At 46.8% G+C, this 18767-nt stretch overlaps 1 protein-coding gene across 4 annotated transcripts in view; it reads left to right on the top strand.

Annotated features, from left to right (window-relative positions):
• SETD5 (SET domain containing 5) overlaps nucleotides 1–18767 on the top strand; it is a 76397-nt gene that overhangs the window by 22754 nt on the left and 34876 nt on the right. For 2 of the 4 annotated variants that reach the window (XM_080606826.1, XM_080606827.1), the window contains 4 exons: nucleotides 12372–12546; nucleotides 17154–17365; nucleotides 17686–17744; nucleotides 18147–18334. In XM_080606826.1, the coding sequence (XP_080462952.1) occupies nucleotides 12372–12546; nucleotides 17154–17365; nucleotides 17686–17744; nucleotides 18147–18334 (634 nt within the window). Of the gene's footprint in view, nucleotides 1–12371; nucleotides 12547–16202; nucleotides 16309–16683; nucleotides 17040–17153; nucleotides 17366–17685; nucleotides 17745–18146; nucleotides 18335–18767 lie in introns of those variants that run through there. The other 2 variants (XM_080606828.1, XM_080606829.1) reach the window with 2 other exon arrangements.

The raw sequence follows: 18767 nt of genomic DNA, 5'->3' as shown, positions 1-18767 counted from the left end.
TGCTGTTGGCTGGGAGCACAGCACTGAGGATCCCAGACAGGAGTGAGCGGAGAACGTAACACAAGAACGGGAGTGACTCTCCTGAGTCAGGCTGAAGGTTTCGTTCAGCTCTGTCAGGGCCAAAAATCAATGCTTGGGGAAGAATGTAAGGTGAGAGGACTGCAGGATCTTGGCTAACGTCTCTAATTTCAGTGTAGTAGTTCGTGCTGTTACGTTAAATACAGCCCTGTTCTGAGCTGCTTTGATTTCATGTAGCTATTCTTCAAGGAAAGGGGAATAACTTGTCCATTATGACTTGCTTTTTGTGTGGATAAATACATGTCTGCGCTAATCCTTTGTTTATGTAATTATGGTTTTCTTTTTGAGGGGAGGGGGAGATTCTTGTTAGTGACCAAAGCCAGAACTGGTGAGCTTTGTATGAACTGGCCTGTGCGAGCTGAAAGATTTCTGTGCTGGTAAAGGGACGGTGGACGTCCTTTTTTAGGCACTCAAGGAAACGAGCTGTGAGTGTGTTGGGAAATAGAAATATTCATAAAGATAGTTGCTGATAAATCTTACCGCTGTGAATGGGGAAGAGAACAATTGAAATTAGATCAATACCTTTGCTATTAATATATGTTTCACGAAGCTATGGGGAAGCTAACGTCTTCAGCTAACATCTGTTTATGCAGTGGAGAAGCCGTCTCCTTTGGAGGGGCAGTTGGAACTGGAGCTGCATTTGGGTAGTTTGAAGCATTCTCCAAAGGCTTCCAAGAATGCGTTTGATGTAGTTTTAGTTGAAAAAAAGTTTTAACACTTTTTCACAAAAACTACACGTACTCTGCGCACTGTGAAGACTTAATGGCTCGGGTTGCTGCTGCCTTGGGACCCCTAGGCTGCAGTCTGTTGCATGATTTTAAATTTCCCCCAAAGAATTGTGGTAAATCCATATGCTGTTTTTCAGGCTGTGTTCAACAAACATGGTCTCGTTCATCGGGCAGCTGCAATGCCAAGTATAAAAATGACTAGGTGAGATTTTCCAGTCTTTGTTAGGTGGAAAGTCAGATCATCGGAAGGTTATTTTTGGCCTTAAAATGCATAGTTACACAAACACTTAGTGGCCCTGGAGAAGAAATGGGCAAAGGGCTGAGCAACCTGATCCAAGTTGGCCCTGCTTTTGGGAGAGAAGGGGGTTTCAGGCTGCCAGTGGTCCAGTGGTCCCTTCCAGCCCGCGTTGTGCTGTGGTTGTGGGGAGGCTGGGCTGGCTGTCGGAGATGCGGGGGGCATGCCTGTTGGAGGGAGGAAGGCAGGAGGACACCGAAACTAGAAATGGTTGTGCTGTAGGAACTGCAGAAACAGTGGACATCTAAAATACCTGGGACTGTAGCTTTCAAAGGACACACCTAGCTTTTATAGATGGTGAGATGAAATAAGCTTTTAATTTACTGCTCTTTAGTATCTTTTTATCTGGATAAAATAGAATATTGGACAAAGCTTTCATCAGGCACTAGAAGGATAATGAAATATGTTCAGGGAGTTCTGGATTGTTTTATCACCTCTCAAGGAAATTTACGAATCCACACAGTTGCAAGGTGGTGCGTTGGTTAGCAGAGCTGCAAACCCACCCGTGCATTGTGAAGCAGCATTTTGGAAGGCAGCACCTCAGAGGGCTTTAGGGTCATTACAGCTAACTGCCTCTACGGGGTATTCGGGTCAGTATTTTATTTAAAAGGGTTAATGTGATTCTTGGGCACATCTGAAAAAGAAAAAGTTGGGGGGAAAGGAACATCAAGGAAAAATAAGTAAGTAATCTTGCAAACAGTAACGTTGAGACTGATACTGGAATTGAAATTTGGTTTCTATGCTTCAAGAAGAATGCCAGTGTATTTGGAGAGAATTCAAAGGACAGCTGCAGAAATGATCCAGGGACTGGAAAATAAGCCTCATGATGTGAGGCTTAAAGGAGCTCAACTTACTCAGCTTATTGAAAAGACAATTGAGAGAGGACTTGATCTTTCTCTAAAAGGACTTGTGAGATTTGCTGACAAAGGCATAGCACTATCAACTGAGGCTGGATAAATTCAATCTTGAAATACAGTTTCTTAGCAATGACAGTAATTAAACGTTGGCATCGTTCACAGGGAAGGTGAAAGGGGCAAATGTTCATCTTAGCCTTTTACAGTAGGCCCAACTTGTTTCTTTCTGCAGAAAATATACTGTGATTTTTGTTGTTATTGTGATAGTAATCCTTTCCTGACACTGGTGCTTGAGAATCTTTAGAGGTTTTGTGCCACGATCAGTTGGAGCAAGTTCAGATGTGTGTACTCGCAGTCAACGCCAAGGTCATGAAGTGAAGATTGATTTAGGGGAGAAATGGTTAACCTGGTACTAGCTTACTGCCTTGCATAAGACACACAAGATGTGAAAGCAGCTCTGAAATTTAATGCTTTGTGGCTTGCATCTTTGGAAGTCAGTTCTTTCCCATACTGCGTTGGTTCAGATGTTTAAGATATGTTTAAGGCTTTCTGAAATCCTCTGCAGAGAAGCACTGATGTAACTGTGTACACTCACTGTATTCAAATGAGCATTTCTGGATTCCAGTTGACCACAGCAGAAGTCTAAATCATTTTCCTCCTTTTTTAGAAACAGCATTAAAAAAATTGCACAATGTTAATGTGATTACAGCTCCTCTGAAAGGCAAAGCAGGCCCAAGCTTTCCTGGTAGGTTTGTTCTTAAATTAATGTAGGATATTCTCTGTCTCAAGTTAACTGGACTTAGTCTGAAACTTTATTAATGTTTGAAATAATATTAAATAATCATCAAAAGCAGTATTGTAATGGCACTTGTTTGCTGTTTTTCGTGCCATTCAAATGAGATTACTTCAGCAATTCTGCTCCTCCCTCGCTTTGTAAATTCACCTGGGAAATCGGTGACTCAGTTCGGTAATGGCTCCAGATCGTGCTTGTACTTCTTATTTGTGTTTGTCCATTCCACCACTCCCTCGACAGCTGCTGAGTTTCTATATTTTCATAGATTACCTTGCCCCAGGTGCCTCTGCAGATCTGCAGAGCTCTTCAGTTCCCTTCCAGGTCGTTCCCAGCTCTCCGTACCTGCAGCTTTGTGCAGGCAGAGCTCTCCAGGCCAGCTCTACGGGTGTGTGCGCGCGCAGAGGAGGCGGCGCGGGGCTGCAATCTGCTCTCCTCTCTGGCGCGGCTGCATTCCTGCCTCTCCTCTGCTCCAGGTCCTGCCGGGGAGGAGCTGCTTGGCCTCTGCAGCTGTGTGCTGAGAGCAGGAAGCGTTCCTAGGGAAGAAGGCGGCTCAAAACCCCGTAGCTTTTTTTTTTTTTTTTTTTTTTTGCACGTTGAGCCCATCGATTTGTCACAGGAATTGAGCTGCTTTGTAGCTGGGAAGGAGGTTGTCTAGCAACTGCAAGTTTCCTTGCTGAAGGCGAGAGGGATAGCGAGCTGCAGGAACGTGTTGGGGCACTGCACAATGTCAAGCAAAGGCCTCCAGCTTTGAGATCCAGTGCGGCAGCCTCTGCTGCTTACCTCATCCAGACGGCCCTGTCTGTCCTAACCTGCAGGAGCTACTGGCTGAAAGTGCCACGCACAAAAGAGGCTGTGAAGGGTTGGCAGTAAGGAAACCTCCCCCTTCCTCTCTGCTGTGTCATCGTCTCCCTTTCCCCGGCACCGAGAGGCTGATGGAGGCAGCCGTGTTCCCTCTGCTGCAGGGGGTTTAACCTCTTGTAGCGTGAGCAACTTTTGTGTTTCAGCCTCTCAGTTTCACCATCTGGCTGCAGATACTTGTGCTTAGTTGAATTTGCAGTAGTCAGTGTTCTCGGTATACTTCTCATAATCCAATATTCAAAAAACCCAGCGGCTGTGGTGGCAGATAGAATTTCGCTCTTGATGTGTTACAGAGCCATTTCCTCAGCATCGCTTCCGTGTGAGCTCTACACCGAGCACTTTTGGTCAACTGCTTGATTTCAGTACTCCCATGTTACCACCCACGTGCAGTCAAGGGGGTTGGTTGTGGGGTTGTGCGCTCAGAGAAGCTCTTTTCAAAGGAAGAAATTACTAACAGATCTAAAAGCCACCAAAACCGAATCTGAGTGGCTTCTGTCTTTATTTAGTCACTATTTGCAGGTTTGTAACTGATCATCCACTTGATGATTTTCAACTTGATCATCCTCTTTTCATCTCGTTAACACAAAATGGGTTACTCAAAAAAGTGGCAATGGCTTGTGGCACTGGCTGTACCACTGAACTTTGCATTTCTTGCCAGCAGTTACGGAGCAGGTGCTGGGAGCTTTCTGAATAAGTACGACACCTTCACCCCTGTGGTTGTGAGAGCAAGTCTCCGATTATCTTCTTTTACCAAAGATTTACAAAACTTTTTTTTTTTATTTCTTGCATCACAATAAATTATTTGTATGCCTTAAAGCTTGGTGGTCCGCTATGTTGTTGGTTAATGGCTTATTCTGTAACTCTGCCTGCTGTAATACTGCACTAGGGTGGGGATCACCTGGGCGTGGAGGATCTGCCCCACAGAGCAGGGCATGCCGTGGTGCTGCATGGGGAACGTTGGCACTTCGCTTGCCAGTGCCAAGCTGCAATATGACACGAGATGCAAGTAAGCCCGAAAAGTGAACCATGATAAAGAGCACCTCTTGGTCAGAGTTCTGCATCAAGCAGGTGGGCAGAAGCCCCAGAATTTGGGGTGGAAGGGGAAAATAAGGCTTTTTGGCTGATACATTCTTCGGGGGCATATCGTGATTGCTCTCAGCGCCACCATGACAGGCTATGTCTGCTCAATGATATGTTCTGGGCTGTGCAAAGTCGGTCTGCAAGAAATTTGGGATTTCCAGAGGTCTCAGAGGCGTCTGGAAGAGCCAAGAACCGCTGGGCACCAGTGCCAGGCAAGTGCAGCAGTCGGGGGGTTCCTGCAGAGACCTCCCTGACAAGGGGATGCAGTGGGGCCATGTAACCAGACGAGCTCCAGTGCTGGAAGATTGCAGAAATCTTTCCTGAGCTCTTTAAAACCCAGTGAATTTTACATAGTTAGCAGTGCTCGGTGATTACGCAGCTTAATTAGCAATTGGATTTGACCATCTCGCTGTGTGCAATGCAGGCTGCAGATCTTCCCCTAGCCGAGTTTCCCACTCAAAGCCTGTTAAACAAATTGCTGTTTGTTAGAGCGCAGCAAACGAGCGTTACATAAGCCTCGAATAACTTCCTTCCAATTCGGGGAAAAATGTATTTGCATGATCTCAGGCCCAGGTGCAACGCTGTGAAACTTGCTGCTCACAAAGCCCAGCGCAGACTGGAGCCGGGAGGGCACTTGGTGACTGGGAGGGAGGGAGAGGGGGCTCAGAACCGGCCTGGTGCTGGAGAGCAGCATTGAACCTCGACCCTGTGAGGGGTCTGTGGTGGCCAGGCTGCCTTGGTGTGGTGGGCTGCCCTGCCTGCTGGGGGCACAGCCTGCGGCGGCGAGAGGATCCCCAGCAGGCCCTTGTGAGGCTAGGGGCTCAGTTTCTCCCCTGCCTCGTTCTCAAACAGACCATTGGATGAGCTGTGATTTTTCCACCACGTTGACGTGCCCTTTGACAGGGTTCTGGATATCGTATGGTCCTGCTTCCCCCTGAAGCTGCGGCGGTGGTGGGAGCGAGGGGCGGCAGCGTGAAATGGAGGATTCCCGGCGAGCTGAGGGAGGCCGGGGCTCGGGCTGGGCCCCGGCGCGTCGCGATCCGGGATCCTCCAGCCGCGCTGCCATCTGCCTCGCCTGTGAATAGTTTTCTCTGGCGCAGACCCTGTGCCTCGGTGTTGCATCATCTCTGGGAGGAAGGCCAGGCCCGGAGCCCCAGCACAAAGGCTTTCTGAAGCCGATGAAGCTTGTTCTGTGTGCGAAGCGGCGCGCTCCTTCCTGTCGGCCTTTCCGCGGCATTCCTGAAGCGGCCCGGCTCTGGGAAGCCCTCCGTAAATCGCCGCTTTATCCCCCTGCTTCCTGCACACCTGGCTGATGCAACGTCTGCCCGCCGAGCCCGGCTGCGGGCTCCTCTGGAGCCGTTTTGTTCGCCCTGGCGGGGAGTGGCCGGGCAGGCAGCCGGCATCACGTGGAGGCCTTAAATAGATGTATAAAGGACGTACAGCCAGGCTCGCGAGGCAGAGAGTATTTAGTGGGATTACGGAGAAATCTTTTCCAATTCTGGGACGGGAGGCTGCAATCCTACTCCTTGGCAACTTGTTTGTGGTCAGCCTGCCGCTGGTTGCAGCTTCTGGCCTCCGCTGCCTGCCAGTAAATTCTGCTGATTCTCCTCCTATATTCAGCGACTTCCCGCGGCTGCGGGGACCGGCCGGATTCTCGTGGGAACTGTAATTCCCTCAGTTTGGATCCGGGCCTAGTTATTGCCCTTTATTGCTCTGCTTCCCTCTGACCTTGCATGTGGTATAGGATTTTCTCTAAAATCCCTTCATAACACAAATTCAAGGTCTCCAGTTATTTATCCTTGGGGGGTGTCTGACAGCCTTTTTAATTTAGGGCTCGTCTACTTAGGAAAGTTTGACTAGTTATGCAGATACAGCCATTCACGTGCTTGCTATTACGTTCACAAGCAACAAAAGCTAGAACAAAGAAATACTCTGGTGTGCTAGGATTAAACCGGTGTTGTTTATGTTATTTAAATTAACCTCGAATCTTATTTTAACCATAGCCATTTTCTGGCATAGGCAGGCCTCTTAAATTCAATCTCAAAATGTAGGACTTGTACGGACGAGGTGCGGCAGACAGCAGTGGTACTTTCCGGTGCTGCTGTTCCTCGTCTGCTCTGCCCTGTTGCAGAAACGTATTGCCCTTATAACCATATCTAAAGGGGAATCTGTATTTTACCTGCTTCTGCTTTTAGTCCCGTGTTCTTGGCGTCAACTGCGCTCGATGAGACATGGCAACATTTCCTTCCTGCCAGCTGTTTTGGCAAAGGCTTAGAGGGGACAGTCGCAGCAGTCACTGCCACAGCTGGATTCACTGGAGGTTAGTTGTCAAGCCCTTTATCTCAAAATATGAGTTCTGAACCTTTTTGTTTGTGTTTTCTTATTGTGACACACAGACATTTGCCTGTTCCCCTTCACCCTGTGGGAAAAGAGAGCGACAACCTCAGATTGTAGAACCAGCACAGCAGTCAGGACGTGTTCCTCTTGCTGAAGCCTTCTTCCCCTGCTACCATCCCAAATCAGATGCTTGTAGAACTGAGGCTTTTTTTCTCCTCTTTCCTATTTTCATTTACTTTGGTAAATTTTTCTATCATCATTTCTGTGGAGTCTTATTTATGGTAGACCTTTCTTTTCATCTTCCATTGCTATGGATCTTTCAGGAAAGAATAGAAAATAGTATTTGCAAAAATAAAAGCATTTTCAGGGGTTCACCTTTATTTCATTTTTGAAAATATCATTTCAAATACTTCAGCATTTGAAGAATTTGCCATCTTCACCAATGACTTGTTACGCTTTGGGGTAGAGGCAATTTAATGCAATGTTTTTAGCACAGAAATGGGCCTAGAAGTACTTCTGTCTCTTGAGTTTTTTATCTTCTCCACTGTTACTATTTTTTAAAAGTTCTGTTTTGGTGATTAACATTTTTGAGATTCTAGCATTTCGTGGAGACTGCTAGATTTTCAAAGCGTTGTCTTGTGAAGCTTTCTTAAAACAAACGGTATGAGGACTTTGATATAAACTTTTCTACTGTGATGGTCCTTTCCTTTACATTGAGGTTGTTACTCCTTTAAAACATCATCTCTCTCACCATCCTGCTCAGCGGACCGTGTGTGCAGGCCACGCAAATGCAGCTAGGTCTGTGCTCATCAGCGTGGGGCACAGGCAGAGCTACCTGGTGTCTGCCTGCCACCTCTTCATGTAAGCACACCTCAGAATAATTTGGTCTGCCACGGATCACTGCTACTCTGTAATTTGCTTCCCCTTTCTAATTTGGTATGTATTTGTTTATGGAATTATCCTTCTGCGTGAATCTTCAGCCAATTTCAAATCAATGTGAATTAAACTTTCCAGTAAGGTTTCACGGTGCCAATGAGGTGTTTTACGAAAATCCAAATAAGCCCTTGTCTCGAGCCTCTGCCTCCTGACTGTACTGGACTGTGAGGAATGCGGTTGAGTTGTCCTGCAGAAGGTGTTTCTGGAAGCAAAGTCTTATCTGCCCTTCCTTTACCTCTTATTATAATTTTCTTTTATTTCTTATCATAATACCTGATATCCTTAGTGATTCCAAAAGAAAAGCTCGGGCTATTTTTTTGTCTGCAAAACAAAGGGGTTTTGCACAACTTCTGGACTGCTGAATCAGCAGCAAAGTTTTGAGGTTATTCTTTCTGCTTTTCTGAGGAATCTTCCCCAGTCCCAGGTCAGTGGCTGAGAACACTCGAGTATGCATTTTGTAATTTCTTGCTTGACGGTTTAATTTCTTTCACTTGCTCACTGTCACCACTGACGGTCCCTTAGGGTGTAGTTTGCAGACGAGGTTAACTAAAACCGATGTTTTCTGAGTCAGATAAAATGATGGAATCCCATGGGTGGAAATGATGAAAATCTCTTACAGTATCTTAAACCCAGTTTAAATGAATTCGATCAAAGGATTTTCAGTTTTCAGCTGTTTACCAAGTTTTATCAAAATCAGTTTAGCTTGCTTGTACCTCAGTTTTAAACACGGCTTACGTGGCCTTAGCTGAACTGCTTTATCGCACTGACTTTAGCTAAGTAGGTGTATTTGTAGACACATTGAGGTGGCTTCCAGCTTTTCCATAAGGTGCTTTACAGGCATGGGAATCATCAGTATGATTTCATATCTTGTAAGGAACAGCCTGACTGATGCATCAGTCGGTGGATACCAAAAGCTGATGGAGATGACCTGTGCTGTAAAGGCAGTGCTGTCGCCTTTCCTGATCCTTGACTCCAGCTCTTGTGCAGCATGGTGAGCAGATCGAGTCTCACTGGGTTGTTGCATTTTGACACGCTTAACGGTTTTTAAATGTTGTTCTAAGAGCTTGTTGGTGCTTTTGTCGTGGTTCTCCAGATCCCAGAGAACAAGTGAGCTGTGAAACAAATTTATAAATAGAAGCATTTCTCTTTGCATATAGATACTTACATATAAAAAATATGATAATGGCAAATACTTCTGTTAGTACTTTTTTTTATTTAATTAGCTCAGTCTTTCCCTGCTGCTTAGCGAATCCAGCTTGTTTCCAGAGCAGAGCTAAGCATTTGTATTAATAGACTGAGGCACAATTCAGGTAAAACAGAATAAATTGGAGTTAAAAGTCTTACAGATTTGTCTGCTCTGCCTCTGTGTAGGTGTCCTTATGGAACAGCATGTCTGAAATTCTGGGAATTTTATGCTTTTTTTTTTGAGCTGGCTGTTTTAAACTGGCAAAAACCCTTGATCTGATTCTGTTTGCACTAAAGGTGCTTGCCCTTCTGTGACTATCTGCCCTTGACATGGGGCTTGTAGGTGTGCTGGAACAAACAGGCGGTGCTTGCTGCGGTTCGGGTGGACTGCCCTCGTGTTTGGGTGCCACTGGGTGACGCGATGTTTGGAAGCAGGACCTCTGCAGAATGGTAATTGAATCACTTCACATTTATGTTACATGTCCCACAGATTTCGACAACAGCCTCTCAGCAGCACAAGTGGTGAGAAAAGTTTCCAGCAGTAAATTTTCTGTCTGTTTGATTTGTAACACGGAGGGCAGCATTTGTGGAAGGGAGCCAATGCAGTGCTGCTGCTGTTGCATCCTAAACAGTTTCGAAAATTAAATTTACTGTTCGAGCAGGTGTTACCTAACCTTTGCTTGGCCAGCTTGGATTTATTACAGTCCTTTCTGTCGATACAGGATGTTACCTGAAATAATTGAATAGCATATATTTGCATTTTAGCTAAGGCAGCTGTTTGTGATTTTGGCGTGAAGGCGGTGGGTGAGTCCCTTGGAGTGTGACCTGTGCTGGGCGAGTCGGGGACCACGAAGCTGTGGTCGCGGTGCAGGTGGATGGATGCTCGTCTCAGCTGTTGTGATGATGCTGGGGAAGACCAGGTGTCTTTATACTGGTGTGACTGGTTAAGGAGGCAGGAGTGTAGCATGGGGGAAAGTACATCTTTAAACACTGCATTTTTGAAACCGGTTAAGCATTATTTACCCGCTAGGCCATCAAAATTCCTGTTTCCATTTGATTTTGAGAAGAGTTGTATCACGAGAGAGAGAGGTTTGTGCCGTGGTCTGAAGCTCACTACATTTGCATTAAGATCTTAGATTTTAGGAAATCTTCCAGTGGCACTGGAGAGAACTTCCTGCCTTTTTTCTCCTGTCCAGCTGTATATTTTTTGGGATAGGAGGCAGGGAGGAGTTTGGAGACTGTCTATACAGGGAATTAACCAGTGCCTGAGTGGATGTTTTGATCTCAACCCCTGTTTTCTGTGCAGGCTGATGTTTTGGGTGTTCCCAGGGCAAGCTTCATGAAGACCACACTGTAATCTAGCCTGAAGGTGGTGTGGTCTTGGACAGCACTTCGGATTTGTCTCAGCGATTCATTTTGAATGTTACATTGTCAGAGTTGAAAGTACACAGAAAACAGCAGCGACAAACAGCAAAATCTGAGAGCTGGCGATTGTTGGGCAAGTCCTGCTGGATCAACACAAAAGCAATTGAACTGGAATTCGCCTTGTCTAACCTTTTTTGTTTGGTATTTCGTGGTTCTCCAGCGCTCTTTCCCAAAAGTGGGAGTTGCTTTTGGGCCGAAACAGCCTGCTATTTGCAGCGGTGGTGGTGGGAAGGTTTCCTCTGAGAAGTGACCCAGAACTTGTCCCGCTTACCCCCGGGCTGACACGGTGTCCTGTGAATCTCGGGTCCAGAGACCGCGCCTGAAACCCTTCGGTCCTGCTGAGTCACAAGTAGGCAGGAGCTGGAATTTGTCCTGATTAAATCTCAGGCTGCTGCCAGCTGGGGACGGTCATGGCAAAGGCAAGAGATCAATAGGGTAAAGAAACCTGAGTGAGTATTTAAAAAAATAATATTTTTTTATTTTATTTCATTTTTTAAAGGTTTCTATGTCCCTTACAAGGAAAGGATACTCTAGATGCTATGAAACCGGTCCCCCCTTTTCTTTTAACCTTTAGCCAATGTTACGTGACTCCGGGTTGAAGCAGGATCCATGTCTATAGCTCCCAGCTGCATTTCAGCAGCACAATTTCTTGTCTGGTGTCAGTGCAGAAATCGCAGTTCTGTCACAAGCACAAGAAGGGGTGAGACAGTCCTGAAAGGGACTTTTTTATGATTATTTTTCATCCAGAAAATGCACTCAAGGACACCTGAGCTGTCTCAGGCTCGGGCTGCCTGTGGGCTTGTCCTGCTCTGTTTTTTTTTGTCTGCCCACCTCCCCATGAGGCCATCGCTTTGGGGCATAACAGGGAGTTGCCACGGACCACTTGGAAATCGTTACGTGCCACGTCTGTAGTTCGCCGTATGCCTGTCGTATGATCAGGAAGAGATTTCTCCTAGGGATACATGCTGAAAAAGGAAAATCTGTCCCAGTGATAAGACAAGTGGCCTGCCTTTTAAGACAGAAGGGAAAGGCAATACAACGTGCGGCACCTCCACTTGCCAACTTTCACTTCATTTGCCCTTGGAGGGAGACTTTTGGCATTTCTGGTGTGCATGTGGACAGCGGCAGGGCGGTTCCAGTGAGAAGCCCCCTGCCCACGGCTGCAACCAGGGAGCTCTGAGGCCTCACTGCCCGCGGTGAGGGCCGCAGGAGGCCGGGCGGAGGCTGCCCGCTGCCGCCGTGACTCACCCGCTGCCCGGAGCCTGACGTGGCCCAGCCGTGGGGAGAGGGCCGCAGGGACCCCGTGGGGCTCACTGCCATCGGTGGCAGCCCAAGGCCTCGCTGCCGGCCTTGCCTGCCCCGCTGTGGCACAGCCTCGCCGCCCGTTCTGCCTCCTCGTCCGCCCCGAGCGGGCCGTGGCTGCGGCTTGTTTGGGGAAGGAGTGAGGGAATGCTGATGGAGGGCTGCGGGTGGTAGGTGACAGCTGCTGCTCACGTGCAGAAGGAGCTAGGAGGGTGCTTCTCTGGTAATCAGTGCTAAGTTTAGTTGTGGGGTTATCGTTATTGGCTTTGTGGCAGAGCAGATCACTGCGTGTCAGTCCAAGGCTGTGGGGAATAAAAACACCACCATCTGCCTCTGCCCCCCTCTTCCCTGGTCCCAGGTGTGAAAATAAAGCACATGCAGCGTGCCACTTGCTGTAAGCCTTATTTCTGCTCATCTTTTGCTGAAAGCCTTCTCTGGGGGCATATGGGGGGGACCTTGTACCCATAACGGAGGTTCAATGCTTTGTTTCTGCCCGGCAGGTTTCCCCATGTCCGTGACGTGTTGGCCGAGGCTCTGCGGCTCCTCTCCGCCTTCGGAGCGGCCGGTCGCTGCCCTCTGGACTCCGTGATCCCCGACGGGCGTCATGAGCATTGCAATCCCTCTGGGAGTCACCACACCAGATACGTCCTACTCCGACATGGCCGCAGGATCGGAGTGAGTGTTACCCCGCGGAGGAGCAGGGGAGGGTGGCTGAGGGCTGCCTCGGGGTCAGGGCCGGTGCTGGTCCACTGGCTCTGAGATGGTTTTGAATGTTTAACAAAGGTGATTTTGTGGAAATTGGTAAGTTCCAAGGAAAGTTCTAAGAGTATGAGGCACTCAACACTGCTTTTGTATCAGCTTGGTTAGGAAGTCCGTGTGCAATTGCATGTGGTAGTGCATTTGCACTTGATGTTGGCGAGGTACAAGCCAGCTCCTTTTCAAAAGCTGTTGTAAATGAGAGCTCAGTATTTTGGGCTTCCCTCTCAGCAGAGCCTGCTAGCTCAGACTCAGTACCAGTGCTTATGTGACTGATTTCTGGAGCAGTGCGGAGCTTGGCTGGAGATGTACAACAGCATCAGTCTGCATAGACACCTTCATGTGTGTTGTTCTGCCCTTGAGCATGTTCCGAGAAGTGCAGCTAGGTGTGCAGACCTTCAGGGTTCCCATCACAGGACTCTGCCTTTGTAGAAGTCAGGAACATTTCAAATCCTGAAAATATGTTGTGATCTTTTCTTAAAATGCTTGTTAGAATGGTGTTAACTTGAGTGAGTACTGTGTTTTCACTGGGGACAAGAGGAAAGGCTACCACAAAAAGGGTTGTTATATCAAATATGGACTGTAGCATCTATTTTTCCATAGCAATTCCTTTTTAAAATTTTTTTTTAAAGGACATTTTGCAGATCCATTTCCCCCATGTATTATTTACAGGTACCTGCTGTGCAAATACCTGCATGTCAGATTGATCACTGTAGAGCAGATAATGCTCCAGACTGCTAATTTTGAGCTGTAAGAGCAGTGGGCTAGGCTATGAATCATTGTTTTGCCCTTCCATCTTGCCCTGATTTAAATACACACAGTCTGACTACACAGTCGCACTCCCTGCAAGACTGCTAATGCTCTTTTTCATCTGTCTTGGCACTGGCCCCATTGTAGGCATTCTTCTTTGTGAGGCTTCATTCCACCACAAAGTCCATATTTTTACAGACTGTTTTAAATGAGGAGTCAAAAATCTAGTAGGTCACTCATCTGCAGTGGGTATCTGATCCTTCATTTTCAAGACTTAATATTCAGTACTGCTTGTCACATGCTTCTCCCACACCAGCACTTTAAAGACTCAACATCCAGGAATTTTAAACTATTTATGGCAGGAGAAAGAGTGCTAAATAGTTTGCTCGTGTACTATGTGCTTTGCTTTCAGAGCTGAGTGGGATATATCTATGCAAGTCCCTTGTAAAATTTAAATATCAAAAGACTGTCTATAAATCCTCTGCAAAGCATTTTTTCCACTGGCTGTAAGAAATTTGTAGGTCCAACTTGAGGCTAGGCTGGAGTTCTTTGAAAAAGGCTTTTGAAGATTTCTGAATTGGCTTCTCTCTCCGTTTTCTAAGAAGTGGGAATGCCAGGACTTTATTCTCCTGGCTTTGCATTGAGGCACTGTTACTTTACTGCTGAAGTGTCCTTCGTGGGTCTGTTCAAAGTTAAGGCTATCCTCCACTTCTCCTTTGAAATTCTACAAGTTTGAGGCGTGATATCTGTGCTACCTGAGCTTCTTGTCTCTTAGAAGGGATTTCAAAGATGTGCATCATGAAAGAATGGGAAGGTAAAAGGAAACTAGCGGGCCCTCTTAAGGCTGAGCTTTAGCATCCTCCTCTGGCCTCTGATGCCAGAGGGGAAGTGAAAATGCTGAAAGATGTTTGTGTTTGGTGATCTCAGAGGGCGATAAGGAGGCTGCAGAGCACTTTTGCATATTGGAAGTCGTTGAAGCTCCTTGGAGGGTTGCTGGTGAGGAAGCAGGGCCCCAGCGTTGTTGCCCCTGGACACCGTTGCACCAACAGTCCTGAAGTTGTATTGTTAGTGCTTTTAGTGCTTGTGGCAGCGCTGCTGGTATTCCAGGCTGGCTGTGTGAATGTGAGTGACTTGGGCAGAGGACAGATCTGCTGTTTAGACTCTTTCCCTTCTAATATTTCTTCTGAAAATAAATTAAACCCAAACGGATTTAATTCTGGACCAGTCTGGAAATCCTGAAGGGCTGTTGTTGTGAAGATCCAGCGAGGCTGGATTACGTGCCGAGCTCAAGCTCTGCATCCTGCCTTTTGTTAGGGAGTGTGTCCTCGGAGAGGTGTCACCGCCTGTGTCTCTGCCTCTGCCCGTTCAGCTGAGTGCAGCTACGTGAAAAACCAGCTGAATTTATGATGTCATGCATCTCGGTTCTGAGCTAGAGAATTGGGATTTACGCAGGTTAAAGGCATTCTGCAGTTCTTTGTACACTAAATCACTGCTCCTTCCTGTTGGAAAGACGGGTCTACCTCGCTCCAGAAGGAGGGAGCCCGGGAAGTCGGTGTTAGCGTGTAGCAGGTTTAGTGGCAGGGTGGGGCAAACTGCACTGCAGCAGAGATTTCAAGTGCTAATAGGAAGTCCAAAGGGCACAGGGGTTATTTTTCTTGGGTGGTGCCTAAACGCTCCCCCACGCGTGACCACTGGCCTGTAGTGTTTGAGTGCTGCTTGATTCCCGCTGCCAACCTAAGACCCACTGAGAATCCTCCGAGATCTCACCAGAGCAGCACAAGCCCAAGGTAAAGTTTTCCCTTCCTGCATTTTTCTTTCCTGCTTGCTCAGCTACCTGCTGTAATTTTGAAGAGGATTTCAGCTGCAGACGTGATTCAGTAATATTCTGCTGTATTCTGGTATGGGTCCTGCTTCTGTCCTCTGCAGAGGTTTGCTGATGTCCATCTCCTGCTTGGGGGAAAGCTCCTAATAGGTGGCGCGTTGCCTTGCTGGTGTTCTGTCCGTAGCTTCATTATCTAATATTCCCTGCATTGAATTGCAGCTGTCCCTTCTCTGAGTAGGGTTTCTGCAGCTTTCTGCTGAGGATATACCTTTCATTTTGAGCAGTTTTTTTTCACCACCGTGTGGTGGAAGAGTGCATTGTACCTCAGCAACAAATTTCTTATTGAGCACATTGCACACCATGTTGCTGCGTAGAAAGAACAGGGTAAATCCGATTTGCCCGTGGCCGGTGTCTGTCCAGATCATGAATTTTGTAGCCCCTTCGTAGCAGGAATCTCCAGCTCCCAGCGGTTGCTGTCGGGACAGCTGCAGGTTTCGTGCAGGCTTTATCTTGGGACGTTGGACTCGGCTAACAATTAGTATCCGAGAGAGAGAGAGAAACGAGCGCAGATGCAGGAAAGCCGCTTAGCTGCTATTTGAAATAAGCTGTTGTGTAGATAACATGGCAGTACTGTTCGGTGGCTTTGAGATTAAGCTGGCTGAGTTCAGATATGAATGCCAAACTATACCCAACTTCCTTAACCATAAGGAAATTGAGCTTCATACGTGTTTCTTAATTATTTTTTTAACTTCTCAGATTGAGACCCAGTTTTATGTAAGAGGAGTTATGCAGGGTGGCCCTTACTCAGTTGCTTCCCTCTGTTGAAAGCAGGTTCATCCTGTGCAACGTTGGCACACACAGTGCCTGGTGAAGCACATAGAACACCTCGATTTCACAAAGTTTCTTCATTTGGAGCTCACGTGTTGAATAGAAAAGAGCTGTGAAATACTGGCACTAAAAATGATGTTCTATTGATGGGTTTTACTTCTGGCCCTTTCTGCAGCCCAGAGTCTGTGGAAGCTAGTCCAGCTGTCAGTGAGAAGAATGTGTACTCCAGCCACGGCTATGGGGCCACCCAGAAACACAGCTATCGCGGGCTGCCTTACGCAGTGAGTACTCTCTCTGCAGTGAATCAGCTCTTTACTGTCTGCTTTGCTCTTTTTCTCCTTGTTCCATAGCTTTGCCTGTTAAGCTTCAGGAGATTTGGCTTATTTATTAGGGAACGCTGAGTTACAGCTGAGTTGTGCCATACATTTTGCATTTATGTGTTTATTATTTGTTGAAGCCTTGCATACTTTGTAGCAAGCTTTATTAGTGTTCTAGGTGATAGATTTTTTTTTTTAACTGAATGAAGTGACTTTATATGAATATATAATATTTTTCTGGCAGTAATTTTATGCCCTGTTTGGTTTATTGTATATTATTTATGCTTGTTTCAACCGCACAGGTCTTTACATTGATAACTTATAACTGTGAGAAATAAGGAACAGTCAGGAAGGTCTGAAACTCTGGGATGAACAGGATGTCACAGAATCACTGAGGTTGGAAGGGACCTTTTGGGACTGGGTAGTCCAACCCCCCTGCTTAGGCAGAGTCAGCTGGAGCAGATTGCCCAGAACTGTGTCCGGTTGGGTTTTGAATATCTCAGCAGACAGAGACTTCACAACGTGTCTGGACAACCTGTTCTGGTGTTTGACCACTGATGTCATCTCAGATGATTAGCAGAGCAACGGTTAATGTTGAAGTAGCCTGGTGACTTTCCTAGGTTTTGAATTTAATTCATTGGCGAATGTAATTCGTGAAGTAAACCATTCACCTCCTTCAGAGCTTTACCTTCTTGGTAGGTTGAGGAATTCAGTTTATTGTTTTACAGCGGTTGTTAAGTAATAACCTGGGAAGTTTCTAGGCATCATATCTTCACATTAAAAGTAGTACTGCCAATACTCGTTTTCAGGATCATAATTACGGAGCCCCTCCTCCTCCAACACCGCCAGCCTCCCCTCCTGTCCAGACCATTATACCTCGCGCAGAACTGAACGGCTTGCACTCACCTGATGAGGAGAACTCCGGGGACAGTGAGAGCTCCTCAGAAGGAGAATCAATTCCCACTTGGTGCCACTGCAGTGTCTCCCAAGATGGTTTCCTCCTCAAGTGCGAAAAGTGCAGGTAAGCTTTGGTGCAGTGCAGATCTGGACTGCTCCTCGTGTTGACTTCTCAAGCCAAGCTTTGTCACGTTTGGGCTGTGGGACACACATCCTTTTGCTAGCTGGAGCGTTCTTCCCAGTGCTTTACCTAGTATTGACCCTCCTCCTTTGCGTTGTCAGCCTGACAAGTGTTGGTGGCACCAGGAGTGGAGATGAGGATGTTAAATCGATGTTCTTATCATCCTGGGCCCCACTGAGGGCACGCATCTTGTGACATCCTGTTGAATTTCAAGTGACTTTACTCCTACAAACCAGCTTCAATTGTGCATTCTCGTTTGGCAGAGGAATGAGCAGGGGGAAGGTGATCAGACTCCGCCGCCGGAAGCAGGACAACGTGTCAGGTGAGTGAGTTTGTAGTTCTGATAATGGTGACTTTTGCTTTCTTTCTGCAAGGCCTTTCTCTTTGGCTGATGCAATCATCTAGTTGTAATCAGTGCCTGCTAATGTTCTGTACGTACCAACCACTGGGATTTTTTTCACTCCTTCTACCTCACCTCAGTTAGCTCTTGGGGAAATCAGGTTATCTTGTGAACAAAAAAGTAAAATATTCATCCGTGCTATTCTTTGAAATATCAGGAGTGTGGGAGACCTGTTCCCAGTTTGGGAGGGAAAACTGAAGTGGTACAGTTTTCCCAGGGATGAGCTGTGTGTTGTCAAGTCACCTCGGTGAAAGTAGACGTAGGGGTGGGCTGTTCTCTGCGGGGTGAATTATAAGGTTGCTAATGAAACACTCCACTCTATAGGTGGGGACAGCAGTGCAACTGAGAGCTGGGATGAAGAACTGTCTCCCTCTACGGTGCTGTACACAGCTACTCAGCACACCCCTACAAGCATCACGCTGACTGTCAACCGCGTCCGTAGAAGCAAACCGAAGAAGAGGAAGAGGAGTACAGAAAAAGCTCGCACTGCTCCAAAGGCCAAAAAGATCAAGGTATGTGGAATGAGACGAGGCTGCTGTAGTTCCTTTCAAATGCTATGTGGAATTCTGTTAAGAGCAGGATCACAAGCTGGGAATAAACAAGAAACTTGTCCTATCAGGAATTGCTCTCCCTGGTGTAATAATGTGACTCCTTAAATGTGTGACCTGCTGGAGTATGTGGCTCTTAGTTTTAAAATGACCTTACTGGAACTCCACGCTTATTTTCCCAACACTGTCCATTTGTGCTCAGAGGCTTGAGCTCACATATTTTCCATTCTGTATTAGGATTTGGGGAAATAGCTCCTGGAGTCTGCCTGCTTGTGGCAAAGAAGCAGCTTGTGAATGGAATGAAAAATGAAGCGAACATGGCATTTCTTAGCAGATTATCTTAGGAATCTGGGCTGCAATGCTTCTTGGCACTGTTCTTCAGGGACAGAGATAGTGC

This window comes from Anser brachyrhynchus (genome assembly GCF_964034855.1).
Source record: "Anser brachyrhynchus genome assembly, chromosome: 10".
In the NCBI taxonomy this organism is placed as follows: domain Eukaryota; kingdom Metazoa; phylum Chordata; class Aves; order Anseriformes; family Anatidae; genus Anser; species Anser brachyrhynchus.
The sequence above is the reverse complement of the archived record's forward strand: the minus strand, read 5'-3'. Positions and strand labels throughout refer to the sequence as shown.